This window comes from Macaca nemestrina, chromosome 7 (genome assembly GCF_043159975.1).
Source record: "Macaca nemestrina isolate mMacNem1 chromosome 7, mMacNem.hap1, whole genome shotgun sequence".
NCBI classification, from domain to species: Eukaryota; Metazoa; Chordata; class Mammalia; order Primates; family Cercopithecidae; genus Macaca; species Macaca nemestrina.
Window position 1 is genome coordinate 170,144,003 of NC_092131.1, and position 24,828 is coordinate 170,168,830.

The 24,828-nt window shown below is 45.0% G+C and overlaps 1 protein-coding gene across 5 annotated transcripts in view; it reads right to left on the reverse strand.

Annotated features, from left to right (window-relative positions):
* Positions 1-24,828, reverse strand: part of ENTREP2 (endosomal transmembrane epsin interactor 2) — a 466,535-nt gene that overhangs the window by 20,507 nt on the left and 421,200 nt on the right. For all 5 annotated transcript variants that reach the window (XM_071067214.1, XM_071067213.1, XM_071067212.1 and 2 more), the window contains one exon: positions 8,913-9,020. In XM_071067214.1, the coding sequence (XP_070923315.1) occupies positions 8,913-9,020 (108 nt within the window). The remainder of the gene's footprint in view (positions 1-8,912; positions 9,021-24,828) is intronic.

Sequence of the window (24,828 nt, forward strand, 5' to 3'; positions counted from 1 at the left end):
GTCCTCCTGGCAGGAGCTTCTAACCTGTGTGCCTCTCTACCTTGATTTTCTGTCTCTGTAATTTGGTCTCCATCCTGCTAGCAGAGCTGTTTTTAAACCAATCTGATGAGGTCACTGCAGTTGAAAAGACTTTAATGAGACCCTGGCTCACGGAACTCCATCTGGTTTCCAGCTTCCGAACCAACCAGCGCCCCCAAACTCCACGCTCCTTGAACAAACTTGCTCTAATCCCAACTATCAAACATGTATTGTTCCCTCTTCCCAGCTCCCTACCTCCCTTTCACCTGGCGCCTCCCAGTTACCTTCAGGACCCGCGGAAATGCCTGTGACCCTGAAAAGCCAGTGGGCAGCCACTCCTCCCCCACCCGGCCCAAGCTCCAGGCTCTGAAGCCTCAGCTGCATGTTTACTGCCAGGTATAAAGCTCAACTCTGCACCCGGAGGTGGAGGGCGGAAAAGGGGCTCTGAACAGTCCCTTCTTTCCCAGGTGGCTCTGCTTGCTCTGATCTGTGACTGCCTTCTCCGATCCATGTGGTGACAAAGGTACACCTGTGTCTGGTGGCCAGCTGGGGCTCACGCACCTGACATGAGCATAACTAGTGCCTAGGGCTGTCCCTGCACAACAGGGGTGTGGATTTGAGATCCTGCTGGACAAGAGCCCCTGCTCAGTCTGCTCCGGGGAGAGGGGATCCGAACCCAGGTGTGTCCTGTCCTTCCAGGTGCATGTGGAAGTGATGGAGGATGAGAACTAAGGCTACCTGGCCTTGGGCAGCTTCCCAAAGCCCACTTAACACAGAGCCCAGAACATTTCAGTCTATCCACGCAGCCCAGTCTGGGATCTGAGGGAGAGGGTGAAGAGGTCAACCTGCCTGGGACGGGGAGTCAGACCTCAAGCCAGTTGTCTCTGGGCCCTGCACTGAGGACCCACAGGATGTGTGAACACATTTCTGACCCTGTGAGTCTCAGTCCCCTTCCCTGAGAAGCACCACTGCTCAGTCACAGACCCAGACAGCAGCGCTGTGTGGCTTAAAGGCAGGCTTGGATCATCAGTATGAGCTCGTCCAGCCCATGCCTCCATCTCCTGCCATCAGGAACAGGGAGGGGCAGGGCAGGTGTCAGGGGTCTATGGACAAGGGCTGGGGATCTCCAGGAACACTGTGGAGCTCTGAGCTGCCCGCTCCTCCAGGTTCCAGCCCAGTCTGCTCACCTCCCTTTATATTCAGTGGTTTCCTCCCCAGCACTCACTCTCCCTGCTCCCTCTACCAATGTCCTCGCCACATCCTGGCTCCTGAAGGGAGCACACACACCTCTGAGTTTTTCCAGAAAGACTCAGAATTACAGGGAAGGGACCTCTCCCTCTGCCTTCCTTAGACTTGGTAGAAACAACAGGCTTGTTACTACCAAAGTTTGCTGAATCAACTTCCTCCTGGACAGCCCTGCAGATGACCTGGAGCTCCCGCTCTGCGCTCCAGACCCTGGGGAGAGCCTGCCCTGCAGCTCCCTGGTCCTGCCGCCACCCCCAGGTAGGTTCCATGCCCACCCAGGGCTCCAGGTGCCTTACTGCACAGGGCGAGGCCTGTGCTCATTATTACTGCGATTGCATAAGGAAAGAGGGATGCAGACAGGAAGAGCTGCTCGTTCTGTGAAAACCAAGTTGAATGCTTTGGAAAGACTCGATAAAGGAGGGCAGCCAAGCAGAAACCACTGCCAAGTCAAGTCCAGGCAAGGCAGGTCAACGAGCAGAGGAGAATCATAAAAATCCGAGGAAGGTCTGTACTTCCCCTGTCGCTTCCCCTGGCTGGGTCCACTTTAGAGGAACTGAATCTAAAAATCATCGATGGTGCGATTTCCATGAACTTTCTCCAAGAAATACACCCAGACAGGCCAACAGACCCATAACCAAAGGGATGACCACGACCCCAGATGAGATAACTGGTGGACAGATGCTCATTAGCATATTTAACATTAAAGAAAAACGACTGTGTGTCCACGTCATTTTGATGATTGTCTGCATGAGCTGTTTAGATAAGCAGCTGCCCGTTGCTCCTGGTCTGACAGATAAGTAGCACCTACTGTCCAGGGACAATGCTGTGCAGCCCAGGCCTCAAGGACCTCAAGGTCACTGTGGGTCCCCGGAGCGCCCTCTCCAGCAGGTGTAGCCAGGGCTGGGGTGAGGTGGAGAGAAGATACTGGTGAACTTGGTGATGCTGTGGCTCTCATGGCGTGGTGTCGTGTCCCTGACCAGCCAGCACCGCCTACCAGCTCCATGGGCAAACCCAGTTAGCACGCTATGGAAGGCACAGTGCCCCATCTGCTGTCTAAAGGAGGTCACCTCTGTCGGGCGGACAGCGACCTAAATGACAGTCATGAAAGATGAAGTTAACAAGCGCATGCCTAATGGAGATACATGTCACAGTAGATGATATTCCTGAGGCTGCAGCCGCTGGCAAGGAAGTAAGTGAAGAAGAAAACAATGTAACAGAAAAGTGGAAGAATGAGATAACATTTAAAAACAAACAAACAAAAAGATTACAGAACTTAAGTGATCAAAAATCTTTTCCGCTAAATGATGTCAATCAACCACCCTGTATCATCAGAATGTCTTTTCCCGATTTCCACACATATTAGAGCAGCTCAGCTTCATCAGGTCTGACAATAGGTAGGACGCTTTGCTTCTCATGGATACAAGCATGCATTATGTTAGTTCCATCGGCAGTTAATGATCCCAAATTGCTGATCCACAGAAATAAGATGGGAGTTTCAGGTTCTTTGGAGGACTTGTTCTTGCTATTCCTAGATTCCCACCAGCACTGGACGTGTAGCAAAGCCCATGAGATAATTGCTGACTGACTGAATGAATGAATGAGCGAGCAAAGAAGTGAACACATCAGTAAACACAAAACCGGGAAGCTTCCTGAAAAGCGGTTATGGCTGGAATTTGGATCAATTGTATAAGTTGTCAGAACATCAGTCACAGTAGAAATCACAGCCTGGGTCCTTCCTGCTAACATGGAGGAGCAGGGAGACGGGCTGGGGAAGTGGGGCTGAGACCAGCACAGTGGAGCAAAGTTGCCAGGCTGCAGGGCTGCCTCGGGGGCAAATTGGGAAGAGGTGCTCCTTCCTGTGGGAGGCCAGGGCATGACTGTCATCCCCTCAGCCCAGCACCCCTCTGTAGGCACAGCACAACAGGGCACCAGAGAAGCGCCGTGGGGGCTGGAGCTGGAGCTGGAGGGGCTTCCCACAGGTTCTTTCTGAGAAAAGAAATTAGTGTCAGTTGATCGGGAAAGGGTGGGTGAAGGGCTTACACCCTCTTGCCCACAGTGACCTTCCTCCCTAATTATGCTTCCTTCATAAATTAGCGCTTCTCACTTTGAAGGTCGCAGATACAGATAAACACCAGAAATGAAGAGTTAGTACAACAAAAGCCACCTGAATGCAAGAAATGAAAACCCGCTCAGAACAAAGAGGCCAACATAGGGGAAGATAAAGAACACAGAAACGGCAGTGAGCAGTAAAGCTCTATAAAGCTAAATCTAAAGGTGATTTAAGATGTGATGGGATGCTGTGATTTAAGGGCTCAGGATGAGTGACATAGAAAGGACATCCCAAAGAGCTTATACTCTAACACATTTCACCTGGAACTAAATGACTAAATGCAGGAAAACGCAGAAGCTGGCCACGGTGTGGGAGGAGGAGGGAAGTGACACACTCCAAAGACATGACAGGGTAAGAAGAAAGTCACGCTGAGGAAAGCACAAAACACCAATATACACAGATGCCAAGAGACGCCTTCTTCTCTGGGACTAGTGGTTGCCTGGTTATTGAACAAGAAAATTATTTAAAGTGGGGAGTTTCACACACACAGACACACGCAAACATAAGACATACATACTAAACCCATTTTACTTTAACTTAAATCCTGTATACATGGACAAATTCATAGAAAGACACAAACTACCAAAACAGACTTCAGAAGAATAGAAAATATGACAAGAGATTGAAGCTTCACTGGTGAACTCTATCAAATAGCTAAAGAAGGGCCGTGCATGGTGGCTCATGCCTATCATCCAAGAACGTGGGGTGCCGAGGGAGAGAGGGTCACTTGAGCCTACGAGTTCACGACCAGCCTGGGCATCATAGAGGGACCCTGTCTCTACAAAAAAATTAAAAAATTAGCCGGGCATGGTGACGTGTGTCTGCAGTCTGAGCTACTTGAGAGGCTGAAGTGGGAGGACTGCTTGAGTCCAGGCGGTAGAGGCTGCAGTGAACCATGATCGCACCTCTGCACTCCAGCCGGGGGGACAGAGTGAGACCTTGTCTCAGGAAAAACAAACAAACAAACAAAACATTTAGCTGGACATGGTGGCTCACATCTGTTATCCCAGCACTTTGGGAGTCTGAGGCGGGTGGATCACCTAAGGTCAGGAGTCCAACACCAGCCTGCCCAACATGGTGAAACCCCATCTCTACTAAAAATACACACGCACACACACACACACAAATTATCTGGGTGTGGTGGCACACGCCTGTAATCACGTCCTCCAGCTACTAAGGAGGACGAGGCAGGAGAATCACTTGAACGTGGGAGGTGGAGGATGCGGTGAGCCGAGATCAATCCACTGTACTCCAGTTTGGGTGACAGAGAGAGACTCCATCTCAAATAAAAAATTAATGAACAATTAATACCAATTCTTCAAAGCAATCTTCCAAAAAACAGAAGAGGAAGAAACACTTCCAAACTCTTCTATTACTATAAAAAGGATTACATGTCATGACCGAGTGGGATTTATCTCGCGAATGCAAGGTTGGCTTAACATCAGAAAAATCAATCTGTGTAATTCAACATATTAATAGAACAGAGGACAAAAACCTCACGGGCGTCTCAACGGATGCAGAAAAAGCATTTGACAACACTCAACTTTCTTTTTTATAAAAAAGACCCCACAAACTAGGAATAGAAGGGAACTTCCTGAATCTGATCAACAGCATCTACGAAAAACCCACAGCTAACATACTGCTCAATGGTGAAAGACTGGAGGCTTCCCCTAGATACAAGCCAAGAAAGTCCACTCTCACCGCTTCGATTCAACATTGTAATAGAGGTTCCAGCCAGGGCAATTAGGCAAGAAGACAAAATAAAAGACATCCAGCGTGAGGTAAACTGATTTCTATTTGCAGGTGACATGATTTTGCATACAGAAAGAATCCAGAGAAAAACCCAACAATAAAGCTCATAATGAGTTCAGCATGGTTTCAGGATATGAGATCAATATAAAAAATCATTTGTATTTCTATATATTAGCAATGAATAATCTGAAAATTTAATTAACATAGTAATTCCATTTATGACAGCATCAAGAAAAATAAGATACTCAGGAATAAATTTAACAAAAAAGCAAAACTTGTACACTGAAAACCGCGAATATAACTGAAAGAAATTAAAGAACATCTAAATGAATGGAAGGGCACCTCATGTCCATAGGTTGGAGGACTTACTATGTTAAGATGACAGTACTCCTGAAACTGATCCACAGATTAACACAATCCTTATGTGTGTTAATGGGGAATTGTATGATAGGTGAATTGCATGTCAAGACAGCTGTTACTGGATCCCCCACCTCACAGATCCCTGGTAAAAGAAAAAACCATTTATACAGTGTCCCTCTGAATCCACAGGGAATTGCTTCCAGAACCTCCTCTGCCACTGGATACTAAAATCGGTGGAGGGTGAAGTATTTTACATAAAATAGTGTCGTATTTGGACATAACCTACACACATCCTCCTGTATACTTTGAATCATCTCTAGAATACAGAATACTTCTAACACCTAATACAACATAAATGCTATGGAAATAGTTGCTACACTGTATTGTTTTTTATTTATATTTTTGTTGTTGTTTTGTTATTTTTATAGTGTTTTTTCCTTGAATGGTGTCGATCCACGGTTGGCTCAACGGGGGCTGACTGTACATACATGGACTGACCTTTTCCTGCCTGAGTAAAGCCTCTTCTCAGAGTCAGTTTGCTGTGTGGAGTGCCCTGTGGTCTTTCCTGCATAGCTGCATCCGTAAGACATGGATCTAACAACCTTTTCTGTGTTTTTAAAGTGGGGCTAGAGCTGAAAGGTGCTTGTCAAGCAATGTGTATGTGGATTCCCTCTAGATTTTATTTTTATTTTATTTTATTATTATTTTTTTTTGAGACAGAATCTTGCTCTGTCACCCAGGGCTGGAGTGCAGTGGCACAGTCTTGGCTCACTGCAACCTCCGCCTTCCAGGTTCAAGCCATTCTCCTGCCTCAGCCTCCTGGGTAGCTAGGATTACTGGCATGTGCCACCATGCCCAGCTAATTTTTGTATTTTTAGTAGAGATGGGGTTTCACCATGTTGACCAGGCTGGTCTCGAACTCCTGACCTCAGGTGATCTGCTGGCCTCCAAGAGTGCTGGGATTACAGGCATGAGCCACCACACCTGGCTCCTCTAGATTTTTATCAGCATTTATTGCAACCGCCATAGTTGTCTCACTTGCATCGAAATGAACAGCAATATATTTAGCAGCACCCGTTCACCGAACCTTTCCAAAGAACTCAACTGTGTTGTACCAGAAACAATTATCTTTCTGCACTCATATTTCCTGGCTTTACATAGTACTAGAACATGTAATTACAACAAATATCACTGGCATAAATGAGTTAGGAATAGCTACAACTGTCTCTTGGAAAGCTTATGGCCCAGCTTCTTGGAGCAGAAATGGTGCAGGGGTGAACTGCGGATGCTACTAGTAGGGAATGGTTTGCCCAGCCAGCCTGGCTCAAGCCTCCAGCCCACATGGCAAGACCCAACTTCCATGTGGCCACCATGTTCCTTCAAATCCCATTCCCACAGAGGAATGGACTCATCCCGTAAGCAGCTCTATGAGGACAGCAGGGCACACACTTTATCTTCTTTACAGCCGAGGAAACGGGGTCCCACAGGCAGTGATGTGCCCAAGATCATGCCAGTCCCACAGGCGCCATGGCCACCCACCACCAGCTCTCTTTTGCCTCCCCCATGACTCTGAAGCCTGGCAGCAGAGCCCTGGGCTCCCACGGCACCCGTCACAGAACGGAAAGGATGTGCTGGCGGGAAGCCTGATATTTCTGCTTCCAAGTCAGGGGTGTAAGGCAAACTCACCCACAGAGTACTCAGTGAGGAAACAATAGGGCTTCTGAGGGCAGCCGCTGTCGCCACTGCCTGCCCTTCCCTCGCACAGGACTTTCTGCTGGTAAAGAGCCTCAGCCACCACGTCTGCAGACATTGCTGCGACGTCCCAGTGACAGACTGACAGTCCCTGCATGTTTCAAATCAAACAGTTCACATGTATTAGAGATCCCCAGGCCTCCCATTCATTCCACTTCACAGGCGAGGAAACTGAGGCACAGGTAGGTTCAGTGACACACCCAGAGTCACCTGCCTCGAATGCAGAAGGGACTCAGACCCTGGCGCTCCTGGCTTCAGACGCACGGCTCCATGGCGGCTCATGCCCCACCCATCGCAACTACAGCGTGTCTCTGCACACTGCTGCTATAATCGTATATGCTCTCATAAACAGAATTTACTTTATTCTTATTTCGTTGGCAATTTTTATTTTAACGCATAAAACCAGGAGAATGCGAACTTTCAGCATTTACATGCCTTTAGTTCTGTAAGTTGGTTGAACTGATGTGATATTTACAGATCAATAGTAAAATCTGCTGAGGTGAGGAGAAACCCCTGGTACTTAACCTTTCCTTTACAGAACACGCTGGAGAAAATTGCCAACATGAGGCCCCGGTGAACAAGGGCAGAAGTTCATGGTTACCGAATAACTGCTTAATTAGATACCTTTCAGAAAACTGCAGCCTCCCAGAAAGGGCAGCCTGGCTGTGACAGCTGTGTGGATATACACCGGGAGGGAGAGACTCCCGTGGCATGCAATTAGGACCAATGAATTTTTAACGTCTTGGTAATGATGCTCTCTGCCCCTGTATCTTGATTAACTGATGTTGACTGCCACAGGGTGAATGACAAAGAAGAGAACATAAAAAATCCCACTATAAGAACCAGCTGCCTTTTCTTGCCTAAGATGCATAAAACATTGTGTGGGAAGCAGGGTAGGTCTCAAACAGGCAAATTGAGAGACAGAGAGAGACAGACAGACACACACACATAGACATTCCTACCCTTACGATATTTTTTCATCAATTTCTCTTTGTTGTACTCAGTAGCATTCTGATCAGTAGGCTGTGTTCCATTCACACTGAAAACAGGAAGAGCCTTCACTATTTATGAGATGTGTATTTATAAATGTGTGTTAATAACTCACATATTATAACATGTGTTAGTGAACCATGCTCCTGGCCTCCTTGCTGCCCCTGGGAACGGCAGGTCTTCCTGTGTACGACCCTGGGCAAAGGGCCAAATGATGGCCAGTGACTGGCCGCTGGAGTACGAGCTCAGGGTTCATTAGCAAATCAAAAATGCACAGGTTAGCAATTTTCCAATTGGAAAAGAACTGATCTTCTAACACCCCTAAACTTCCTGGATTAAAAGAGAATTCTGAAGCCCGAGGAAGGCACCTTGCTTTGGAGTCCAGGGGATGTCCAGGGCTGCAGGAATTTCACGACATGGACTCAAGGGCACATGCCAGGGGCCAACCTAGAGAACATGACAGTGGCAGACCCCGTCAATATGGAGCTCCAACAACACCTAAAATAAATACATCAGCGGCGCCACATGTGCAGATGCTTGGTCTTCCAGAGGGCAACACAAGGCAAACTCCAGGTGCCATGGACCGTCAGGGGCCACTATCCTTACCACATCTAGCTGAAGCCAGAAGCGTCCACTTCTACACTGGTTTCAAAATGGGTAGAGGAGGAGGGGATCAGTCACTCACCATCTGCAGGACGTCAGAGGAGACCATCTGCATACAGCACATGGCTGTGGCCAGCGCACACACGATGGTGGACAGGACGTTGAGGGCGCACACGCTGAAGAGGAGATCCTGCAAGGAAAGGGGCAGGAGAATGTCAGCCTCATCCCAAAATCCCAGATGGCAGAATCCTTAGACCTCCTGCCAGGGCCCAGAATGAGCGAGGTTGATTGCCATCCTTTTCACAGAGGTTTTGTTTTGTGTGTGTCTGTGTTTTCTTATAATCAAAATTGGCCTTTCATAGAAACACATTTGTCTATTCCATTACAATGATGATCAAAGTATTCATAATACTCAACGTGTTTTACAATTTTGATAATTATTAGTCAGTAACATGTCTAAGAAAATCATAAGGTGGCCAACATTTAAGGAGGTGGGCAATTTTTATCAATCACAGCCTATAACTCAAGTGAAACTTTTTATCTTGAGATAGTTGTATATTCACATGCAATTGTAAGAAATCCTACAGTGAGATCCTGGGTACCCTTTACTCGTTTTCCCTCAATGGTAACATCTGGCAAATCTATAGTTCAATATCACAGCCAGATACTGACATTGGTACAGTCAGGATGCAGAACAGTCCCATCACCACATGGGTCCCCCCATCGTTGACCTTTTATAGACACACTCACCTCTCTTTCCCTGCTCCCCACTTAACCCCCAGTTCTGATCCCCTGTCAATCACTAGTCTGTTCTCCATTTTTTATAATTTTGTCATTTCAAGAATGTTGCATAAGTGGACTGCACAGCATGTAAACTTTCAGAATTGGCTTTTTCCACTCAGCATAATTCCCTTTAGACTCATCTCAGACTTCCAGACTTCAGGGCTGTGAGAAATGACTGTTGTTAGAGCCACCCAGGCTATGGTATTTTTGTAATAGCAGCCTGAACTGACTAAGACTCTATATGAAATATGAAAAGACAAGCTACAGTCCGGGGGAAAATATTTGCAAACCACCTATCTGACAAAGAACTAGTACCTAGAATACATAAAGAACTCTCATAACTCAACAGTCCAAAAAAAAAAAAAAAAAAAAAGCAAACGTTGCAATTAGAAAATGGGCAAAAGACATGAACAGACACTTTACCAAAGAGGATCTCCAGATGGCAAATAAGCCCATGAAAAGATGGTCAACATCATTAGCATCAGGGAAATGCAAATTAAGACCTTTTATAAAGGGGTATCATTATGCACCTGTGAGAAGAGCTAAAATACAAACAGTGACACTAAATGTTGGCAATCATGCAGAGAAACCCAATCACTCATACACTGCTGGTGGGAATTAAAAATTGTTCAGCCACTCTGGAAGGCATTTTTGCAGTTTTTAAAATAAAACGAAACATGCAATTACTGTTCAAATCAGCAGTTGTACTCTTGGACATTTATCTTGGAGAAACAAAAACTTATGTTCACACAAAAACCTATACACAAAGGTTCACAACAGCTTTATTTGTAATAGCCCAAAACTGGAAAACTGCAATACCAAAAACCCAGATATTCTTCAGTTGTTGAGGATTAAACCATGTGGTACCTCCATATGGTAGAATACTACTCAGCCTGTTGGATTTTGGTAAGGGCCTGCTTCCTGGTTGAAGATGGCTAATGTCTCACTGTGTCCTTGCTTAGTGAAAAGAGGGCAGGGGAGCTCTCCAGTGCCTCTTTTAAAAGTGTACTAATCCCATCACGTGGATTCTACCCTCATGACCTAACAACCTCCCAAAGGCCCCGCCTCTATTAAATAATCACATACTGGGAATGAGAATTTCAACATATGAATTTTGGAGGGATACAAGCATTAAGTCCATGATATCTGAGTTTTTAAAGAACAAAAATTTTTAATGTTCATGAGATCCAACTGATCAACTTTTGTTCCATACTTTTGGTGTCAAGTCTAAGAACCTTGTCAAGCCCCAGATTATGAACAGTTTCTCCCATTTTTTCTAAAGGTTTTTATAGTTTCATATTTTCCATTTAAGTCTATGCTCCATTTTTGTTTTGAGATAGGTCTTGCTCTGTTGCCCAGGCTGGAGTGCAGTGGCACAATCATGGCTCACTGCAGCCTCGACCTTCTAGGCTCAAGTGATCCTCCCACCTCAGCCTCCTAACTCAGACCACTCATGCATACCAGTGTGCCCAGCTAATATCATCCATTTTAAGTTAAATTTTGAATAAGATGTGAGTTTTAGGTTGAGGTTCCTTTTTATGTTTTTAATTTCATTTTCCAAATGTTCATTGTTAGTACATACAAATGTGATTGATTTTTGTATGTTTATGTGATATCTTGAGACTTTGCTGAAATTATTAGTTCTAACAATTTTTTGAAGATGCCAGGGGATTTTCTATATAGACAATCAGGCCATCTGGATTGTTTTATTGATTTCCTTCCATTTTGTCTTTATTTTTTGCCTTGTAGTGCTAGCTAGAACCTTGAGTATTACAAATAAAAATATAAGATGACTAAGATAATGAAAGCAGACATCTCCGTCTTGTGCTCTGTCTTAGAGGGTAAACTTCATGGAGTTTTAACAGTCCAAGTGCAATATATCCTTCATCGAGAAGTCTACTCTCAAATCTATGCCAGAAATAGAAAAAAAAAAAGATTTAGAATGATAGTATGTCCTTCAATTAAATCTTTTCATATACAAGTGTACAAAATACTGTACACACTCAAAAACCTATCAAAAGCAAAAAGCTATAGATGAATCTTTCACCACAAAGGGATGGCATTAATCAGATTAGTATTAATTATCTAATCAAGGGATTGGCAAGTCCTTGAGAGGAGATGGGGAATGCCGCCCTCACTGACATGCCCTGTGCGTACGCTAGGATGTGTGCACACAGAGTCTAGCAGCATCCTCAGGGTTCGTTCATGTGTACATGAGCCCATGTATTCCAATCTGTAACATCTGCTGGACAGTTCCCTGTTCTAGAGGCATCACGGCCCCATCCCCTTCCTCAGAATCTGCTCATCAGTTCTCAAGCCCACACTGTGAAACAGTAAAGAAGTGTGATTAGGATATTATGGAAGGTGGTTAACATACAGTATTTAAACACTTTCCCAAATTTATAGAACCCTGTACACATGTGAAGACAGAAAAATGAGTCCTGAACTTAAGAAGCGTTAGGCAGAACCGGCCGGGTGTGGTGGCTCACGCCTGTAATCCCAGCACTTTGGGAGGCCAAGGCGGGTGGATCACGAGGTCAGGAGATTGAGACCATCCTGGCAAACACGGTGAAACCCTGTCTCTACTAAAAATACAAAAAAATTAGCCGGGCGTGGTGGCAGGCACCTGTAGTCCCAGCTACTCAGGAGGCTGAGGCAGGAGAATGGCGTGAGCCCGGGAGGCGGAGCTTGCAGTGAGTCGAGATCGCGCCACTGCACTCCAGCCTGGGCGACAGAGCGAGACTCAATCTCAAAAAAAGAAAAACAAAACAAAACAAAAAAAAGAAGCTTTAGGCAGAACCAAGGCAAGGCTCAGTCTAGGCTAACTATTCCCCACTTCGGAGGTAAGGCCTATCTGAGTCCCTGAATGATGCAGGAACAGGCGCTGTTCCTGTGTGAGCACCAGGCACTGTTACCACTAAACCTTTCAGGCAGTTCTTTTCCCAGACTCAGGTCGTTTCTCCATATGCAGGTGCTAACCAGCATCCAACTGACAACTCCAGGCAGACCCTCTGAAGGCCCCCTTGGTTCTCTACTGGTGCAGCTCCGCCCTCGCTGGTGCTCTGTCCTGAGAACTCTCATCTCCAGGCCTTGATCCCCCTCAGACTCTCAGCTCTTTAAGCCCACCTCAGGGAGTCTGCGGGGACCCTGCTGAGTTCCCTTCCCAGCACTGAACCTGGAAACTCTCTCAAGGCAGTAAGCTGGGGCAATCACAGGGCTCACCTCGTTTACTGCCCACCCCTCAGGGATCGGGGTCCCTCATTGTCTGATAGTGTCTTCCTACACCGTGTGCATTTTCCGGGGCTGTTTCAGGCATGAGGTTAAATCCAGTGTCCTGCTACTCCATCTTGGCCAGAAGCTCTCAGTGGCCTTTTTGTTTGCATTTTCTTTTCTTTTCTTTTTCTTTTTTTTTTTTTTTGAGACGGAGTCTGGCTCTGTCGCCCAGGCTGGAGTGTAGTGGCGCGATCTCGGCTCACTGCAAGCTCCGCCTCCTGGGTTCACGCCATTCTCCTGCCTCAGCCTCCCGAGTAGCTGGGACTACAGGCGCCCACAACCGCGCCCGGCTAATTTTTTGTATTTTTAGTAGAGACGGGGTTTCACCGTGGTCTCGATCTCCTGACCTTGTGATCCGCCTGCCTCAGCCTCCCAAAGTGCTGGGATTACAGGCGTGAGCCACCGCACCCGGCCTTTGTTTGCATTTTCTAAGTGTTTGTAGCAGGACTAGGCGGACTGCCTTAGGGATCCTGTGCATGTGACTATAGGCATCTCCACTGCCTTCCCTGCTCCTGCAGCTGCTAGAGGTAGAGCAGGATGGGGGCTTCGTTGTAGCAAACAGGAGGCACAGGTGGGGCTGGAGGGAGGCTGAGGAGCCTGGATTGTATTTTCCAGGTGATGGAATGCCACCGAAGATGTGTGATGCTGGGAAAGTGGTCATACAACCTGTTTTTTGTTGTTGTTGGTGGTGGTTTTTTTTGAGATGGAGTCTTGCTCTGTCGCCCAGGCTGGAGTGCAGTGGCGTGATCTTGGCTCACTGCAATCTCCATCTCCCAGGTCAAGCGATTCTCCCGCCTCAGCCTCCTGAGTAGCTGGGTCTACAGGTGCCCACCACCATGCCTGGCTAATTGTTTTTGTATTTTTAGTAGAGACGGGGTTTCACCACGTTGGCCAGGCTGGTCTTAAACTCCTGACCTCAAGTGATCCACCCGCCTCGGCCTCCCAAAGTGCTGGGATTACAGGTGCATGCAAGCCACTGCGCCCGGCCCATGCAACCTGTTTTCACAATTGATTGAGAAAGATACCTTTGCAGGGAGGGCCTAGCACAGAACTAGAGATGGAGTAAACATCGGCTGAGGTGAGAGAGTGGACACAGGGCAGTGACCTGTGAGGAGGTACTGGAGAGGAGTCAAGCAGAGACCAGGAGGAGGCATGCAGACGCCGGTCTGAGGGAGACTCTGAAGTTGAGAACAAAAGGGCATGGCTGTTTACTAGGGTAGGGGAGTCCAGGATGAGGGTGCAGATAGAGTAGAAAGATGATTCTGGTGAGTGGAAACATGAGATGCCTGTGCATGGGCGAGAGACTGTGGGAGAGAAGCAGTCTTTTTTTTTTTTTTTTTTTGAGACGGAGTCTGGCTCTGTCGCCCGGGCTGGAGTGCAGTGGCCGGATCTCAGCTCACTGCAAGCTCCGCCTCCCGGGTTCCCGCCATTCTCCTGCCTCAGCCTCCCGAGTAGCTGGGACCACAGGCGCCCGCCACCTTGCCCGGCTAGTTTTTTTGTATTTTTAGTAGAGACGGGGTTTCACTGGGTTAGCCAGGATGGTCTCGATCTCCTGACCTCGTGATCCGCCCGTCTCGGCCTCCCAAAGTGCTGGGATTACAGGCTTGAGCCACCGCGCCCGGCCTGAGAAGCAGTCTTTTTTTTTTTTTTTGTTTTTGTTTTGAGACGGAGTCTCACGCTGTTGCCCAGGCTGGAGTGCAGTGGCGCGATCTCGGCTCACTGCAAGCTCCGCCTCCCGGGTTCCCGCCATTCTCCTGCCTCAGCCTCCTGAGTAGCTGGGACTACAGGCGCCCGCCACCGCGCCCGGCTAATTTTTTTTTTGTATTTTTAGTAGAGACGGGGTTTCACTGTGGTCTCGATCTCCCGACCTTGTGATCCGCCCGCCTCGGCCTCCCAAAGTGCTGGGATTACAGGCTTGAGCCACCGCGCCCGGCCGAGAAGCAGTCTTAAAGAACACCTCCACAGGCCGGGCACGGTGGCTCACGCCTGTAATCCCAGCACTTTAGGAGGCTGAGGCAGGAGGATCACTTGAGGTCAGGAGTTCGAGACCAGCCTGACCAATATGGTGAAACCCCGTCTCCACTAAAAATACAAAAAAATTAGCCGGGAGTGGTGGCGCATGCCTGTAATCCCAGCTACTCAGGAGGCTGAGGCAGGAGAAGGTTGGGAGGTGGAGGTTGCAGTGAACCGAGATCATGCCATTGTACTCCAGCCTGGCTGACAAAGTGAGACTCTGTCTGGAAGAAGAAAAAAAAAACACTCGAAGTGGTCTGGGACATGTGGAGGCTGAGTTAGCAGTGGTCCTGACCCACTGAGATGTTAGCAAGTGGTTGGAAATTTGGGTCTGGGGCTGAGGATGGAGATCAGAACTGGAGGTGCGGACCAGGAGTCATCCCTACAGAGTTCAAATGTGCCTTCACCTTGTGGATGTCCTTGATGTATCTGCGGGCCCCTGCGTGTCCTCATTCCCCGCTCCAGATCCATCAGACTTCAGAGGCCTGGAGGCCTCCGCAGGCTCCCTCCAGAAGACGGCATTTCTTTGATGAAATTACCATTCTCACCTTAAAGATACACCTCAGCATCGTTTTCCTCTAAGTGACATGAATTTTGTGCTGGATTCTAGATAACTGACAGATTTATCCGTGTGCGCAGTAGCTGGCTGGGTGCCTTTTCTCTCCTGTGAGGAAGAGCTTCTAAAACGTCTTAAGGCTCAGCCAGAAGCTTTAGCACTTTTTGAGCAGGAAGTTGGACTCACTGTAGTCCTAAAACAATCCTGCTGGTGAATGATGTCGTAATTAGAACTCTTTAAGTATATATTTTATATATCTCAGGAGGGCAATTCAAAGTTATAACTAAAATAGCGACTTTTTTTTTTTTTTTTTTTGAGATGGAGTCTCGCTCTGTCACCCAGGCTGGAATGCGGTGGCGTGATCTCGGCTCACTGCAACTTCCACCTTTCGGGTTCAAGTGATTCTCCTGCCTCAGCCTCCCGAGTAGCTGAGATTACAGGCATACGCCACCATGCCCAGCTAATTTTTGTATTTTTAGTAGAGATGGGGTTTTGCCATGTTGGCCAGGGTGGTCTCGAACTCCTGACCTCAGATGATCCACCTGCCTTGGGCTCCCAAAGTGATGGCATTATAGGCATGAGTCACTGCTCCCGGCCAACAGCGACATCTCTTAATGTACCATTGCTAAGATATAAACACCTTTACTTTGTCCTCAATCTAGAAATTTCAACTTTATTGACCACATAGTCCACTGTCATTTAAATGAATGCCCTTCTAAAATATTATTAATTTTGCATATGCTACCAAATGAAACTACTCACAGACAGAAACACCAACTCTGACCTTCGTTTGCATACGCATCATGAGGCAGTCCTGCTTCATGTCTCACGAAAGGTATTCATTTGAAACACGTGCCAGAAAGACTTTTCCCCTCCAGCTGACTCAATGCTCGCTGTTTTTCTAAGTAACTGCAAATCACCTGGTATTGTGTTTATGTGTTTCTTCAGAATTCTTTTTTGGCTTAAATAATGCCTTTATCTCCGTGTTTTTTTGTTTGTTTGTTTGTTTGTTTTCTTGAGATGGAGTCTCACTCTGTCACCCAGGCTGGAGTGCAGTGGTGTGATCTTGGCTCACTGCAACCTCCGCCTCCCGGGTTGAAGCGATTCTTCTGCCTCAGCCTCCTGACTAGCCGGACTACAGGCGCCCGCCACCACTCCTGTCTAATTTTTGTATTTTTTTTTAGTAGAGATGGGGTTTCACCGTGTTGGCCAGGCTATCTCTGCTTTTTGAAAGTTTTATCAGAATCCTTTGCAAACACTGAAATCCACATTCTATAAAATCCCTTTACAAGGTGATTCAAAATGGCAAATATGTAAAGGAGGCAGGTCTTTCATGGCTGATACTGAGTTTTGCTGCTGGACATTCTGATGTTATTAGCATTTTGATGTTATTAATGCTAATAAAGTTAAGGAAGTTATCTATATAATGAATGATGTACAGAACAAACACAAGAGGAAAAAATGTTTTAGATACTTAGGCAAAGCTACAAGTGATAAATTATTTTGAAAATCTCTCCAGTTCAAGTAAATTATGGATATTAATAATACGATTAACAGAGAACAGTGACAGCAATGACAATTTACATATGCCTACATGTTAAGAACATTAAGAGTTCAGGACATTCAGCCAGTCGTGGTGGCTCCCGCCTGTAATCCCAGCACTTTAGGAGGCTAAGGGCAAATCACCTGAGGTCAGGAGTTCGAGACCAGTCTGGCCAACATGATGAAACCCCGTCTCTACTAAAAATACAAAATTTAGGTAGGTGTGGTGGCAGGTACCTGTAATCCCAGCTACTCAGGATGCTGAGGCAGGAGAATTGCTTGAACCTGGGAGGCAGAGGTTGCAGTGAGCTGAGATCACACCACCACACTCCAGCCTGGGTGACAGAGTGAGACTCTTGTCTCAGGAAAAAAAAAAAAAAAAAAATTTCAGGACATTGATACTTTTGCTTGCTGGACAAAATGAGGACAAACTGTCTTACACCTATTTCTGCTAGTTCATTCAGTAGTTTTTTTCCTATGTCTTCTCCAAATAAAGAAAGAGGTCCCATGGGAACCCATTATCAGTTAAGATATAATGATAGACGGTATGATGATAAGGAGAGTTCCACAGCATAAAACAAAAGTGATGAGGAAATATCCAGCAATAGCTGTGTACATGCTAATAATTATAAGGGATGGAGGTTGTGCTTTATCTGAATTATCCTCTTAAATGCCTGCACCATTTATTCTTTATGGCCTTGTGATGGTAGACATTGGTCATGGACCTGACACTCCTCACAGATCTATGTTGGGAGAGGCAGTCTGCCACGGGACCTGAGCATGCCCTCAAGTTCCTGCTGGGTATGCCAAGAATGTAAGGCCTTGACTGCTCTTTGTAGACCCATTTCCCAGGGCTGTGTTTGCACCAAGAAACCTTGAGGAAGGAGGTAACGTCTTCCCTAGACAAAGTGTAGGTTCAGTACAAAGGCAGGGATTCCCCAAGCTCAGTGTTCACCACACACGTGCAGGCATCCATGGTGGGCCCTTAGCATCACCTGAGACCCCAGGGCATGGGGAACTGCCACACACCAGCCTAGTGCTCTGGCTACTGCTTTTGCCATGAGTAATAAAGTCCCTTGTCTCTGAACCAGGAATCTCATGTCTTTTTGCCAGGAAAGTAACAGTAAACAGTAACAGACTAGTTTGTTAGCTTGAAAGTAGGTTAAAAGTTCAGACCCTGCAGTTCCTGGCAGTTTATTTCCATCTCCATCTTGTGAGAACATCAAGAGCAGAGATCAAGTCTTTTGCTACTCTGTATAGTAGAAAATCTCATTCAAAATAGGTGGTTGCTAAATATTTGAAATTTTACAGGCTATCTCATTGTTCTCTTCTGAATTGTAAATTCAGACTTGAAGGAAATTATATGCATAATTTCCAAGTTTCTAACCACACACAGAAAATTCACCCTCACCTTTAAATAAAGTAATGCAGCACCCATAGGATCATGGTGGATGGGAGGCAGGACTAGATTGTAGCTCTGGACAGAGCAATGTGCAAGGCTTGCATTGTGAATTTTAGCTCCAGATCGACTGCAAGAACAAACCAGCAACCCTGAGAAGACCTACAGATCTCTGAAGGAAGCCACCTGCTCCTGCAGGACCCGGGAGACACCCCAAATGCTGTGAGTGCCCAAACTGCGGAAGTGGGAAAGGGAGAGCATCCTCTCCCAAACACACACCCCCAGTGGAGAAAATGAAGGTCTGTTTGCGGGAGAAGTTTCCGTCCTTACCTGGAGCTGACTCAATTTAGAGAGTCGAGTGAAATATAGAAGTAGAGGAAGCAGCGGGAAAGGCCCTGGGAGCTCCCTGGGTCCCCAAGCAGGTCATTCCTGCCTGGCACCACAGGGATCCACCAGGAAGGCCGCCAGAGGAGCGAGGGTAAAACTCAACAGGGAGAAGGAAATCTCTAGCTGGAATTTGTAACAATTTGAACAGGGTTAGAAGCCTCCTGGCCAGAAATCCGGGGAGGGCGCAAATCTGGTGTGCAGACTCTCCACAGGCGAGGGAAGAACAAGCCCTTTCTTTTGCAGCTGGGAGATGGGTAGCCTGGGGCAAGTTCTCAAGCCTGTCTCGCCCACTGCCTGAAAACAGACTTGGGGCTGTTGGAGGGGGCATGGTGGGAGTGAGACTGGCCCTTCAGTTTGTGTAGGAGCTGGGTGAGGCCTGTGATTGCCAGCTTTCCACCACTTCCCTGAAAACCTGCATGACTCAGCAGAGGCAGCCATAATCCTCCTAGGTACACAACTCCAGTGACCTGGGAATCTCACACCCATCCCCCACAGGAGCTGCAGCAACACCTGCCCAAGGAGAGTCTGAGCTCAGATACGCCTGGCCCCACCCCCACCTGACGGTCCCTCCCTACCCACTCTGGTAGCAGAAGACAAAGGATAGACAATCTTGGGAGTTCCACAGCCCAGCCCACCGCAGGTCCCTCTCCAAACTACTACAGCTGATGCTTTCTGGAAAGTACCACCTCCCAGCAGGAGGCCAACCAGCACAAAAATAGAGCATTAAATCACCAAAGCTAAGAACCTTCACAAAGCCCACTGCACACCCCCCACCACCTCCCCTGGAACAGGTGCTGGTGTCCACGGCTGAGAGACCCACAGACAGTTCACATCACAGGACTCTGTGCAGACAAACCCCAGAACCAGCCCGGAGCTGGGTAGACTTGCTGAGTGGCCAGACCCAGAAGAGAGGCAGTAATCACTGCAGTTCGGGTCGCAGGAAGCCACATCCATAGGAAAACGGGGAGATTACTACATGAAGGAAACAATCGTGGGACAAAAGAATCTGAACAACAGTCTTCAGCCCTAGACCTTCCCTCTGACAGAGCCTACCCAAATGCGAAGGAACCACAAAACCAACCCTGGTAATATGGCAAAACAAGCCTCTTTAACACCCCCCTGCCCCCACAAAATCACACTAGTTCACCAGCAATGGATCCAAACCAAGAAGAAATCCCTGATTTACCTGAAAAAGAATTCAGAAGGTTAGTTATTAAGCTAATCAGGGAGGCACCAGAGAAAGGCAAAGCTCAGTGCAAGGAAATCCAAAAAACGATACAAGAACTGAAGGGAGAAACAGTCAAGGAAATAGATAGCTTAAAGAAAAAAACAATAAAAAATCCAGGAAAAATTGGACACACTTACAGAAATGCAACATGCTCTGGAAAGTCTCAGGAATAGAATTGAACAAGTAGAAGAAAGAAATTCAGAGCTCAAAGAAGGACAAGGTCTTTGAATTAACCCAATCCAACAAAGAAAAGAAAAAAGAATAAGAAAATATGAACAAAGCCTCCAAGAAGTCTGGGATTATGTTAAATGACCAAACCTAAGAATAAGCAATTTTCCTGAGGAAGAAGAGAATTCCAAAAGCTTAGAAAACATATTTGGGGGAATAATCAAGGAAAACTTCCCCAGCCTTGCTAGAGACCTAGATATCCAACTACAAGAAGAACAAAGAACACCTGGGAAATTCACTGCAAAAAGATCATCGCCTAGGCACGTTGTCATCAGGTTATCCAAAGTTAAGACAAAGGAAAGAATTTTAAGAGCTGCGAGACAGAAGCACCAGGTAACCTATAAAGGAAAACCTATCAGATTAAAAGCAGATTTCTCAGCAGAAACCCTACAAGCTAGAAGGGATTGGGGCCCTATCTTCACTATCCTCAAACAAAACAATTATCAGCCAAGAATTTTGTATCCAGCAAAACTAAGCATCATGTATGAAGGAAGATACAGTCTTTTTCAGACAAACAAATGCTGAGAGAATTTGCCAGTACCAAGCCACCACTACAAGAACTGCTAAAAGGAGTTCTAAATCTTCAAACAAATCCTGGAAACACATCAAAACAGAACCTCTTTAAAGCATAAATCACACAGGACCTATAAAACAAAAATACCAGTGAAAAGGCAAAAACAAAAAACAAAAATCCAAAGTCCAAATAGCACAATGAATGCAATGATACCTTACATCTCAATTCTAACATTGGATGTAAATGGCCTAAATGCTCTACTTTAGGGATACAGAACCGCAGAATGGGTAAGAACTCACCAACAAACTATCTGCTGCCTTCAGGAGACTCACCTAACACATAAGGACTCACATAAACTAAAAGTAAAGGAGTGGAATAAGGCATTTCACACAAATGGACACCAAAAGAGAGCAGGGGTAGCTAGTCTTATATCAGACAAAACAAACTTTAAAACAATATCAGTTAAAAGAGACAAAATGGGACATTATATAATAGTAAAAGGCCTTGTCCAACAGGAAAATATCATAATCCTAAAAATATATGCACCTAACACTAGAGCTCCCAAATGTATAAAACAATTACTAATAGACCTAAGAAATGAGATAGACAGCAACACAATAATAGTGGGGGACTTCAATACTCCACTGACAGCACTAGACAGGTCATCAAGACAGAAAGTCAACAAAGAAACAATGGATTTAAACTATACCTTGGAACAAATGGACTTAAAAGATATATACAGAACATTTCATCCAACAACCTTAGAATACACATTGTATTCAACAGCACATGGAACTTTCTCCAAGACAGGCCGTATCATAGGCCATAAAACAAGACTCAGTAAATTTAAGAAAACTGAAATTATATCAAGCACTCTCTCAGACCACAGTGGAATAAAACTAGAAATCAACTCCAAAAGGAAACTTCGAAACCATGCTGATACATGGAAATTAAATAACCTGCTCCTGAATGAGCATTGGGTCAAAAATGAAATCAAGATAGAAATTTAAAAATTCTTTAACCTGAACAACAATAATGACACAACCTACCAAAACCTCTGGGATATAAGCAGAGGTGGTTCCAAGAGAAAAGTTCATAGCCCTAAATGCCTACATCAAAAAGACTGAAAGGGCATACACTGACATTCTAAGGTCACACCTCAAGGAACTAGAGAAATGAGAAAAACCAAACTCAGCAGAAGAAAGGAAATAACCAAGATCAGAGCAGAACTAAATGAAACTGAAACAAACAAACAAACAAAATACAAAAGATAAATGAAACAAAAAGATGGCTTTTTGAAAAGATAAGTAAAATTTATAGACCATTAGTAAGATTAACCAAGAAAAGAAGAGAGAAAATCCAAATAACCTATTAAGAAATGAAACAGGAGATATTACAGTTGACACCACTGAAATACAAAAGATCATTCAAGGCTACTATGAACACCTTTACAACATAAACTAGAAAACCTAGAAGAGTTGGATAAATTCTGGAAAAATATAACCCTCCTAGCTTAAATAAGGAAGAATTACATACCCTAAACAGACCAATAACAAGCAGCAAGATTGAAATGGTAATTACAAAATTACCAACAACAAAAAAAGTCCAGGACCAGACAGGTTCACAGCAGAACTTTACCAGACATTCTAAGAAGAATCCTTTTGACAATATTCCACAAGATAGAGAAAGAAGGAACCCTCTCTAATTCATTCTATGAAGCCAGCATCACCCTAATACCAAAACCAGGAAAGGATCTAACCAAAAAATAAAACTACAGACCGATATCCTTGATGAGCACAGATGCTAAGATCCTTAAAAAAATATTAGCTAACTGAATCCAACAACATATAAAAAAGACAATACACCATGATCAAGTGAGTTTCATACCAGGGATGCAGGGATGGTTTAACATATGCAAGTCAATAAATGTGACACACCACATAAACAGAATTAAAAACAAAAATCACATGATCATCTCAATAGATGCAGAAAAAGCATTTGAAAAAATCCAGCACTGCTTTATGATTACAACTCTCAGCAAAACTGGCATAGAAGGGACATACCTCAATGTAATAAAAGCCATCTATGATAAAACCACAAGGCAACATAATACTGAATGGGGAAAAATTGAAAGCATTCCCTCTGAGAACTGAAACAAGACAAGGATGCCCACTCTCTCCACTCCTCTTCAACATACTACTGGAAGTCCTAGCCAGAGCAATCGGACAAGAGAAAGAAATAAAGGGCATCCAAGATGGTAAAGAGGAAGTCAAACTGTCACTGTTTGCTGACGATATGATAATTTACCTTGAAAACCCTGAAGATTCCTCCAGAAAGCTTCTATAACTGATAAAAGAATTCAGCAAAATTTCCAGATGCAAGATGAATGTACACAAGTCAGTAGCTCTTCTATACACCAAGAGTGACCAAGCAGAGAATCAAATCAAGAACTCAACCCTTTTTACAATAGCTGCAAAAAAATAAAATACTTAGGGATATACCTAACCAAGGAGTCAAAAGACATCTACAAGGAAAACTACAAAACACTGCTGAAAGTATTCATAAACAACACAAATAAATTGAAACACATCTCATGCTCGTGGATGGGTAGAATCAATATTGTGAAAATGACCATACTAGCAAAAACAATCTACAAATGCATTGCAATCCCCATCAAAATGCCACCATCATTCTTCACAGAATTAGAAAAAACAATTCTCAAATTCATATGGAACCAAAAAAGAGCCCACATAGCCAAAGCAAGACTAAGCGAAAAGAATAAATCTGGAGTCATCACATTACCTGATTTCAAACTATACCATAAAGCCAAAGTTGCCAAAACAGCATGGTACTAGTATAAAAACAGGCACATAGACCAATGGAACAGAATAGAGAACCCAGAAATAAACCCAAATACTTAAAGCCAACTGATCTTCGACAAAGCAAAAAAAAAAACAAAACAAAAAAAAAAACAAAAAACCATACAGTGGAAAAGGACACCCTTTTCAACAAATGGTGCTGGGATAATTGGCTAGCCACACGTAGGAGAATGAAACTGGATCCTCATCTGTCACCTTACACAAAAATCAACTCAAGATGGATTAAATTAAATCTAAGACCTGAGACTATAAAAATTCTAGAAGATAACATTGGAAAAACCCTTCTAGACACTGGCTTAGGCAAGGGCTTCATGACCAAGAACCCAAAAGCAAATACAATAAAAACAAAGATCAATAGCTGGGATTGAATTAAACTAAAGAGCTTCTGTGGGGCAAAAGAAACAGTCGGTGGAGTAAACAGACAACTCACAGAGTGACAGAAAATCTTCACAATCTATACATCTGACAAAGGACTAATATCCAGAATCTACAACAAACTCAAATCAATAAGAAAAAAACAAAGATTCTCAACAAAAAGTGTGCTGACATAAACAGATAATTCTCAAAAGAAGATATACAAATGGCCAACAAACATATGAAAAAATGCTCAACATCTCTAATGATCAGGGAAACACACATCAAAACCTCAATGTGATACCACCTCACTCCTGCAACAATGGCCATAATCAAAAAATCAAAAAATAGTAGCTGTTGCTGTGGATGCAGTGATCAGGGAACACTTCTACACGGCTGGTGGGAATGTAAACTAGCACAGCCACTATGGGAAACAGTGTGGAGACTCCTTAAAGAACTAAAAGTAGAGCTACCATTTCATCCAGTAATCCCACTACTGGCTATCTACCCAGAGGAAAAGAACTCATTATATGAGAAAGATACTTGCACACGCTTGTTTACAGCAGCACAATTCACACTTGCAAAATTGTGGAACCAACCCAAATGCCCATCAATCAACGAGTGGATAAAGGACCTGTGGTATATACATATGATGGAATACTACTCAGCCATCAAAAGGATTACAGTAACAGCATTTGCAGTGACCTGGATAAGACTGGGAGACTCTTATTCTAAGTGAAGTAACTCAGGAATGGAAAATCAAACATCGTATGTTCTCACTGATATGCGGGAGCTAAGCTATGAGGATACAAAGGCATAAGAACAATACAACGTGGGGAATA